Source organism: Palaemon carinicauda, chromosome 21, assembly GCF_036898095.1.
Source record: "Palaemon carinicauda isolate YSFRI2023 chromosome 21, ASM3689809v2, whole genome shotgun sequence".
In the NCBI taxonomy this organism is placed as follows: domain Eukaryota; kingdom Metazoa; phylum Arthropoda; class Malacostraca; order Decapoda; family Palaemonidae; genus Palaemon; species Palaemon carinicauda.
In genome coordinates, this window is record NC_090745.1 from 30,616,255 (window position 1) to 30,626,568 (window position 10,314).

At 33.6% G+C, this 10,314-nt stretch overlaps 1 protein-coding gene across 1 annotated transcript; it reads left to right on the plus strand.

The window, feature by feature from the left end:
- Nucleotides 1–379: 379 nt before the first annotated feature.
- On the plus strand, nt 380–7,885 carry LOC137615252 (interferon-induced very large GTPase 1-like). The gene is made up of 2 exons (XM_068344973.1): nt 380–535; nt 1,605–7,885. Exon 2 carries the CDS (start codon nt 1,619–1,621, stop codon nt 7,028–7,030), a length of 5,412 nt encoding a protein of 1,803 aa, XP_068201074.1. The 5' UTR covers nt 380–535; nt 1,605–1,618; the 3' UTR covers nt 7,031–7,885.
- Nucleotides 7,886–10,314: the final 2,429 nt, after the last annotated feature.

The window sequence follows — 10,314 nt, forward strand, 5'->3', positions numbered from 1 at the left end:
ATTAGAAAAAAAAGGGTAGGGATATAGAACGGTTAGTTGTTTTAATCAAACACTGCCACGCACTTTGTGATAAAGTCCTTGAAATGAAAACAAATCCCTACTCCCTAACCCCCTTTTCTTCATCGTTACCCTCTCTTATTCTCTATCTCTTCCCCCGCCCACTTCACTTTCGCACTCTCCCAAAATACAATTATCATAAGATTAGCTCTGAGTTATTTTACCACTCCTCCATATCTTATCAAAGTAACAATCTCGTGAAGAAGAAGAAGAAATTGACTAAGAAGAGATTATAACATTGCACCGTCTTTTAGTATCATGGATACCTATCGTTTCAAGGAAACAATGAGAAGTATTGAGGTGTTATCTCACGGAGGGAGTGATAAAAGAGAAGGGTGGAAGGCTGATAGTTGGAAGGTCAATACAATGACAAGCTTTCTTATCTTTCAATGTTGAGCATCGATAGCCGAATGGGTCTCCAACTGACATTTCAATTCTATAATCGTCTCAGCCAACCCGTGTTCCGTCGTCTCCCAAGGTAAGATAGACTTTATGGATCTCTAAACAGGTAGCATTTTAAGAAACTTGTCTGTTTTATTACTATTTGAATCTGCATCTTAATAAGATTTTTAACTTTTAGAAGATTCCACAGAATTGTTTAATTGAAGAGGAAATAGACAAACAATGCATTCAAATGTATAGATCATGAAAACATATTTGAACATCCACTGTAATTCCACGTAAACAAGATCAATTCTAACATGCAATACTCTATTAATATAGTTTCCATTTGGTTTTAAGACCTTCCTCATAAACATGCTAAGAAGCCGTTTTTTTTTTTTTCTACAAACAAGATCGGTCACTAAAATGACCTTATCACTGTAATATTGCATATTCTCCTTTGTAGTTCCATCATCTCTATGCACCTTTCCATCCTTCAACCTCCTCTTTGACTCTTTTGCCCATCACATTTAACAATAACAGTATCCCAATTAATCACTCCGTACCACCAAAAATGCACTTTTATCCCTTCAGTGCTCATTCCTACAATTAGCACTTTAAATAAACTAGGTGACTCCGTACCTTCAACTTCTACATCTCTAACCTTATTATAATTTTGTTTGTTGATCTATCAATTTATTACACACACACACACACACACACACACACACACACACACACACACATATATATATATATATATATATATATATATATATATATATATATATATATATACAGTATATATATGCATATATATATGCACATATATATATATATGTATATATATATATATATATATATATATATATATATATATATATATATATATATATATATATATATTATATATATATTTTTATACATATATATATATATATATATATATATATATATATATATATATATATATATATACATACATACACACAGACACATCACACACACACACACACATATATATATATATATATATACACACACATATATATATATATATATATATATATGTGTGTGTGTGTGTGTGTGTGTGCGTGTGTATTGTTGTTGTTAGTCCTATGGGAATATGTTAATCTATTCATTGATTTTATACTTTCCATTTTTAGGTGGATTTTATGAGATGGACACTGATCCTCAACCGGTGCCTGATGCAGACACAGGCCAGTTGCTGACTGATGAATTTAGTGATCTGGGGGAATTCATTATAGACTACAGTGAACTAGAAAAAAGTCTGAGTGAAGGAGATGCTGCGAATCTTGATATTAGATATGGAGAAAATGAAGATTGTGTTAAGAAGATGCACAAAGAAATCCTTTGTAATCTTGGGCTAGTAAAATATTTCGAGAAGAAAGAGGAAATCTCTTTACAGGAAGCCATGACTAAGTCTTCTGGTCAGCTAGATTCAATATGTGACATACCATGGTTCGTTCTTATGAGGGTCATGATGTTAGACTATAGGGGAAGAGATGACATCTTTTCTGATGTTATCAAAAATAGTTTTCAAACTAATCCTGAGTTTCAAAAGAATTTTAGTGGTTTTATGGATGACTTAGATCAGCTGTGCTCGAGTTTAGATGAAAAAGTATCCATAGGTACCAGCTCTCATTTTCCTCACCCTATGGATGTGCTTACCGCTGTGATTCTTTGCTCTTCAAATTTCCTACGGCAAACCCTTTGTGAAAAGTTATTTATGTGCAAGTTAAGTATTCCTTTGATTATCCCTCCAGTTTTGGACAGAAAGTCCCTGTACCTCCTTTGGTCCCTGAGAAGTACTATTTTGGAGCACAGGCTACCCAGCGGTGAACTTGGTGAGACATCAGTTGTGAAATGCCGTATCCCAATAGTGTCATGCCTTAGGTTAGGAGATATTCCAAGGTCTAAATCAAAATTCTTAAATGAAATCTTGAATGACCAGACACATCCGACATTTTTCCATAGAGATTGTGAGAATGGGATATACCAAAGAATTCTTTCTGAGGGTTCTTTAGAAATTGCCTGGTACTCTTCTGTAGAGCAGATCAGAGATAGTGATTGCCTAGGCGAGAGTGTGGCCGTTATGAACCTCCGTGGGGATGGGAAGTCAGATAGAGCTTGTGAAGGTAAGAAATTCTTGTGTGAGGTGTCTAATGTTGTCCTAGTGATGATTGATATTGCGGAATTAGGAAAGCCCGACAGCATTGAACATTTAAGGTCAGTTATGATTCACAATAAACAATTGATCTTAATGATAACAAACCAAACAAGAATAAAGTCAACGGAAACGATTGTGAGCTCAATAAGAGAATGTGCTACAAGCTTGAAGTCTTATGGTTTCTTGGAAAATAACATTATCTTTGATTATAGGGATGGACGCGAACAGAATGTCAAAGTCTTAAAAAAGGATACCATAGGTAAGATTAAGAAATGTCTAGGCAGAGAACATAAGGAGATGACGCTTGAGGAGTGCCAAAAAGTTGCTGAAGACTTGAACATCACAAATGATGAGAGCAGCTTAGAATGTAGTAATGGCAAGCAAAGAGCATCATCTTTATTGCAAACGATTTGTAAAAATGGAAAAGACAATCTGAAAGAAAAAAATCTTCCATTGCAATGCAGACCATGGCAAGAATGGGCAAAACTAAACACAGAAGAACACAGACAAGTGAAGAAGGGAACTGCTAGTACAGCCGCTTACATGAACGATATTTTCAATAAGAAGAGAAGTATGCGGCAAGAACAACTTCAGCTAATTGAAGGACATCACATTTTGTATAATGTCTTTTTAAATCGTGGGCCAGAATCAAATAACCTCGAAAACCTCTACTTTCTGAAATGGTTGAAACTCCACTTAGATGAAATTTCAAGGCAGATCACACCTGGTCTACAAAAGAAATGTAGTGAGAAATGGAATGAAATCCGACAATGTGAAACTGGTGAAATAAACCCAGACTTGCAAGTTGAGCTGGAAATGTGCGAGAAAGAATTATCAGAATCTTCATTTGGAATAGAGCATTTCTTCAGAGAGGTTGCTCAAGCATATGAGGCTGTTAGTTACATGGCAAATGAAGCAGACAAAGAAATTAAACAACACATTGATCATCTTCCTAGAATTATGGCAGAACTGATGCTTCATGGTTACCCTCTAGAGATAATGGATGGGGATGCCTGTCATATCCCTTTAAAGTGGGTTCAGGCTGTTCTTACACAGTTGTCAGAAGTAACAAACAATAAGAAAGTATTTGTCCTATCAGTTCTAGGGGTTCAAAGTTCTGGAAAATCCACTTTACTCAACACTATGTTTGGCCTTCAGTTTGCTGTGGCAGCTGGAAGATGTACTCGAGGTATATTTGCTCAGCTTTTGCCAGTCTGTGCTGAGTTTTGCGGATCCAAATATGATTATATATTAGTGCTAGACACAGAGGGCCTTCGGGCAGCAGAATTAGGCATAGCAAAATTGAAACATGACAATGAAATTGCAACTCTTGTTATTGGTCTGGGAGATGTAACCCTGGTCAACATTAAAGGGGAAAATGTTTCTGAGCTGGAAGATATTCTTCAGATTGTAATCCACGCCCTGTTGAAAATGCGCCTTGTAAACAAAGAACTTTCACTTCAGCCTTCTTGCATTTTCGTTCATCAGAATGTCTCTGCTCAGGATCCCTTTCAGAGACTTGGAACAGGGCAACGGAAATTGATGGAGACACTTGATAAGGTAACAGAGGCTGCAGGGAAGCAAGAAGATGCATCAAACTACACACTATTCAAACAGATAATTAATTTTGATATCAATAAAGATATATTTTATATACCGGACTTATGGAAGGGGGATCCACCAATGGCTTCAGCTAATCCTAGTTACAGTGAAAACGTCAAACAAATAAAGCAGATCCTGCTAACATCAGTAATGCTAAACCGACCATTGCATCACACCATAAGTCAGTTTTGTTCAAGACTAAAGGACATTTGGGACGGAGTTTTGGAACAGAATTTTGTCTTTAGTTTCAGAAACAGTCTTGAAATTGATGCTTATAATGCACTTGAAAGTGAACAAGCTGACATTTCATGGATGTTGAAATCAGCTGAGATGGAATGGTTTGGTGGCAAGAGAAACTTGATTGAGAATAGAGAAAATGAACTGGATGAATTGAGACTAACTTTGACAACAAAATTCAGGGTACATCTTCACCAGGTGTATCAGCAAGCTACTGAAAGACTGGAAAATTATTTTCTAAACAACGAATACCAATCCTTATTTGAGCAATGGCGAACAAATGCCACACTAAAGTTACAAACTCTTTATCAAAATATAACAGAGAATGCTTTTGAAAATATAAAAACAGAAATTTCTAAGAGGAAAAACAAATTGAATGAAAAGAAATATATGCAAACTAACTTGATAAAAATAATGGATGAGGCAAAGAAGTTGGCAGAAGAATTAAAACTGCCAAACAATGAAAACCAGCCAAAGGGAGAAGAGGAACTGAAGATAATTTTTGATGACAAATGGGACGAATGGATGAGATTAATACCCGAGAACCCAAAGAAGAATCTTGATATTCAAAGAGAAATAGATAATATATTGGACAACAGTCACACACTCGACTTTGTTTTACTGAAAACAGCTCGCAAGGAGAGACATTGCACAATAGCTCGGGATAATTTTACGTATGCTATTAAAAGATGCGTGTCAAAGAAGAAAGCAAAGGCCTCTCTCTTATATCCTTTTACTAGCAAGATAGATGTTGCTTCTAATTTTTTGGATGAATTGTTGAAAAATGTCTTATCACTCTTTGGAGAAGACATCCAAATTACACCAGAGAATTGTACCCATAAACTCATTGGTCTTGTCAAAGATGAAATGAAAGAAATGAAATCGTACTTGACATTTAAAAATGAAAAAAAATTTGAAATTTGCATAATAATGTTTACCTGGCAATGTGCTTGCTTTTGGAATCATAGATTTTTAGAAAAGAAACATGAGAAAGACACAGAAAATGAACTAGTAGATGATGGCATTCACCCTTCCTTTGAAAAAGTACTCTTACAATATTTCCCACACAATGCTAAAACAGTGGCAAATGAAATTCGAGAACGGCTTGCTCACCAAAGAAGCTCCAGCTATTTCAATGTTACCCAGAAACATATACAAAACACAAACCTTACGGAGCAAGATGCATTAGCACATATTCAGCTGCTTGTTAATGATCTGTTTAAAGATGTTCAGTCATACATTGATAAGATTGGGATTCAGTGTTTCAGAGAATTTTACATTGAGGAAATAATACGTATGGTAATTAATCTGGAAAACCAGTGTAAGAACGCCATGACCTTCTTAACAAAAGCATTCAGAAATGAATTAGTTGTTTATTTGTGTCAATATTCACTGCCAATGTTTTGTGAAAAACAGAAGTCGTATCTAGAATCTTTTGACCAAAGGTTGAACTATAAGAGAGATAACTATGGCCCTTGCTTTGAAAGTTTCCTCAATTTCTACTTCAATTTCACAAATGAACAATCATTGGCAAAAGTTCTTGCTGAGCGTTTATGCAATGCCATAAAAAAGGCCATTGATAGTGACATGACAAGAGATCTGGTGGAAGATGTCAGGCATAACGTATTGGAAGTAAGACTCAAATCAAACTTTCTTAAGGGTGTTTTACGGAAGCTTTTAGAAACAGATGATTTTTCACATTTCAATCTTTACTTACAAGATAGGGATGCTCAACTCCAGAGGTGGCTGTCATATTTCATTGATCAATATTTGTTTGTTTCGAAAATAGATGGACTAAACCGGTACACACAGATTGCTTTCGGGAACATAGAACGCCTTATAAAAGTGACCTGTGAGATGATCATGGAGCCTTTAACGAGTACAACGGAAAAATCTCTTAATTCATGGCTTGAAGAATTTATTCAAAGAGTAACTGATAAATTACCGCTGCCTCGCCAGGATTTTCTGAGTTTGGCAAATGGCTATGAAATTGTTTCCTTAGAAACTTTCGCGAGCAAATTAAATGATGAACTGAGAAATACCCAAAAACAATTGAAAGACACCTTTAAGACACGCACACCTGCTTATTTGAAGATTCTTCAGGAGAATAATGTATACAAAATCATTGCAAACGAATGTAAGGGGTGTACAGAAAAGTGCCCATTCTGTTATGCACCATGCTCATTAAATTCATCTGGACATATTGCCTCAGGCATAGACCATGCTGCAGTGACACACCAACCACAAGCCTGTGGGAAGTACAGAGACACTATTTCCAAAAAACTGGTCATAGATAACTGTGAAGCTCTTGTTGTCAGTGATATATCCTTTAAGTGCCCGGAAAGTAATTGGGAGAGCCACCCTTATAAGGATTACAAGAATATATTCCCTAACTGGAAAATCCAAGGTGATGCGTCAGTGGAAGCAACGCCATATTGGAAATGGTTTCTAGTGAAATACGAGTCACAGTTAGCCGAGATATACGATGCCGAAAGGCCTGATATCCCTTCATCTTGGAAAACTATAACCAAAGAGGATGCATTAAACTCCTTAGGACATTGAACAAAAATTTTACATTAAGACCTTTTGTAGTAAACTAAGGGTTTAGTTGCTACTCGAGCCATTCATTTCATCTTCCTGTCCTTCCTCGTCTCCCTTGTTCTACAAATCTACGTCTCCTGAGCCGAGGGCTACCTAAAGTACAGAGTCCGTGTTATGCTATGTGCTTCTACCACACATAACTGCTTCTCACCTACACCTCTATTTCTTTTATTTGTTTCTATGTATCCATACCCAATGTTTCTATCTACAAATGATATTACTAACTTTTACATATTACCTTTATTCATTGATTTCATCAATAGAGATCATCCGTTTTAATTTGTATTTATATTCTGTTTGCTTATTACTAGTCTAAACCCTATAGAGTGACCTCATTCCCTGTCTCTATTACGATTTGGAAACCATAATTTTTCATATGAATATATCATTGTTGCCACTATTGCTTTTCTCACTAATTCTCAGTGTTTCTTTGTTAGGAGAGTTTAAAGCCGTTCTACTACGTGGCCTTATAATTTATCCAAAGTTGATAATCTAAATGGTAATGAACTTTGTTTGATCTGATGTGAGAATTAAGAAGAGTTACTCTAATTATCCAGATTTTACCTGATTTTGTGGGAAAACAAAACACTATTTGATTATTGGTATTTGTATATATCTTATATCTTTACTTGAGGTATTTCTAAGCTGTTATTTTTTTGTATACATAGGTCTAGCAATCTGATGTTGCTAAAGCAGCACTCTCAAGAAAGACTACTTCCACTCATTCTCTATATAGGCATTCTATTGATTAATCACTAATATTCATTCGCTGTCTCACATTTCAAGCTAAGCGAATAAAAGAAATATAACATGGAACTTTTATGTGTCTTACTTCAACCAGATGAATCATCTAAGCAGCTTTTTCCCTTTGCCCGATGGCCTATATCTGTGAATGATTACAATTTCTATGATATTCTTATAGGCCTATAAGGTAATAAATATTTGGAACGCTCAGTTTATATCCTAGTTTAGGTTTATGCTTATTATCATCATCATCATCATGGTTTGTTTCTTGAAGCCTTTAATTTGCACACTTTGTTCATCAACATATATATATATATATATATATATATATATATATATATATATATATATATATATATATATATGTGTGTGTGTGTGTGTGTGTGTGTGTATGTATATATATATATATATATATATATATATATATATATGGGTGTGTATGTGTGTGTTTGTGTGTATACATATATGTATATACATATATACACATATATACACGGTATATATATATATATATATATATATATATATATATATATATATATATATATATATATATATATATATATATATATATATATATATATATATATATATATATATATATATATATATATATATATATATATATATGCACATATATAATTATATGAATAGAAAAGGGCACCTTTGGGAATTGAACCTCACAACGTACAATGTCAGGACTCTGTCTAAGGAAAAAGATCTTGCTGTGTTACTAGAAGAGCTGAAATAAATGAATTGGGATATAATAGGATTCGGTGAAATTAGAGTAAATAAAGGAACCTTATATAGAGTTAAAATATGGCCATATATTTTGCTTTAGAGGACATGAAAGGAACTATGAAAGTGGAGTTTGTGTTCTTATTAATATAAATCCTGCGGGTAACATGGAAGAATTTTATAATATCAGTGATTGAAAGAAATAAAAAAAATAAATTCAAGAAAGAAAATAAACACTCCTGTAATAAGAGAGACATCCGGTGCAATACAAAATAGGTACTCCTACCTACGTAATGAAATGGAAGCAAATAAAGGAGACATGAAAAGTAATTTAACTAAATTTGTATTGGAATCATAATAAGAGATAGGTTGAAAAGTTTCTAAACAAGATCAAAGAAAACTATCATAAACACAAATAATCTAAAATAGTAATGAGTGGAAATGAGGGTAAAATCCAAGAGAGATGAAATAGAATTAGCAGAACTATCCAAAACAATAAACAAACTAAAAACTCAAGCCACTCGTAAACACAATTAGACCAAAGTTGATGAAACACTAAAGAAGGGAAGAAGCATCACGTGAATGAAAAGATTTGGAACAGGGTGCCAACAGATATTTGCTCTACCGGATGAAGATGAATATATAAAAAAAAGAGATGTGGGTGATAAGAATTGCAAAGGATTGCTGTATAATTCTATATAATAGTTATATAAGATATAACTGTCAATAGAAATAATAAAACAACTGACCCGGTACCGAAAGTAACAGTAGAGGTAAGGAAAGCATTAAAAGGCAGGAAAAGAAGCAAAGGAGAAGATGGCTTAACAAATGATGTAATGAGAGATGAAGGATATTTCATAGTAGTAAATAGCGCTGAACTTCACACAAAACATTTATCGTTAATTTTTTTTACAAAAAGAGAGAAAAAAAGACCTGAAAATTTGCCGTCAAATAAGTTTACTTTTAGTAATATATGAAGCATTTACAAAGATCATTTTAGGCAAAATGGAAATAAAGGTAAACTTTAATGAACCAAGAGAGCAGGCTGACCATATCCATGTAATTACCCAACTAATGGAAAAATCGACCGAGTCTGACAAACCGCTATTCATGATATTTAAAGACTATGAAAAAGCTTTGGAATCTGTCAAAATTTTAGCAGTAATGAAAGCCCTTTGACGAGAAACAGATGATACTTATGTTAGAACACTTGAAGATATCTATACGGGAAGTGCAGCAATCCTAAAACTACATAAAGATAGTGAGAAGATTCCGATTTAGAAAGGAGTTCTAAATTATTCACAGCATACTTTGTAGAAGTTTTAAAAAGATAAGACTGGGAAAATTATTATTATTATTATTATTATTATTATTATTATTATTATTATTATTATTATTATTATTTTTATTATTATTGTTATTATTATTATTATTATTATTATTATTATTATTATTATTACTACAGGCTAAGCTAAAACCCAAATTGGAAAAGCAAGATGCTATAAGCCTAAGGGCTCCAACAGGGAAAAATAGCTTAGTGAGGAAAAGAAACAATGAAATAAATAAACATCAGGAGAAGTAATAAATAATCAAAATAAAATATCTTAAGAACAGTAACAACATTAAAATAGATCTTTCATATGTAAACTATAAAGAATAAAAAAAAAAAAAACAAGAGGAAGAGAAATAAGAGAGAACAGCTTTCCAAAGTGTAACTTCAAGCAAGAGAACTCTAATCTAAGCCAATGGAAGACCATGGTACA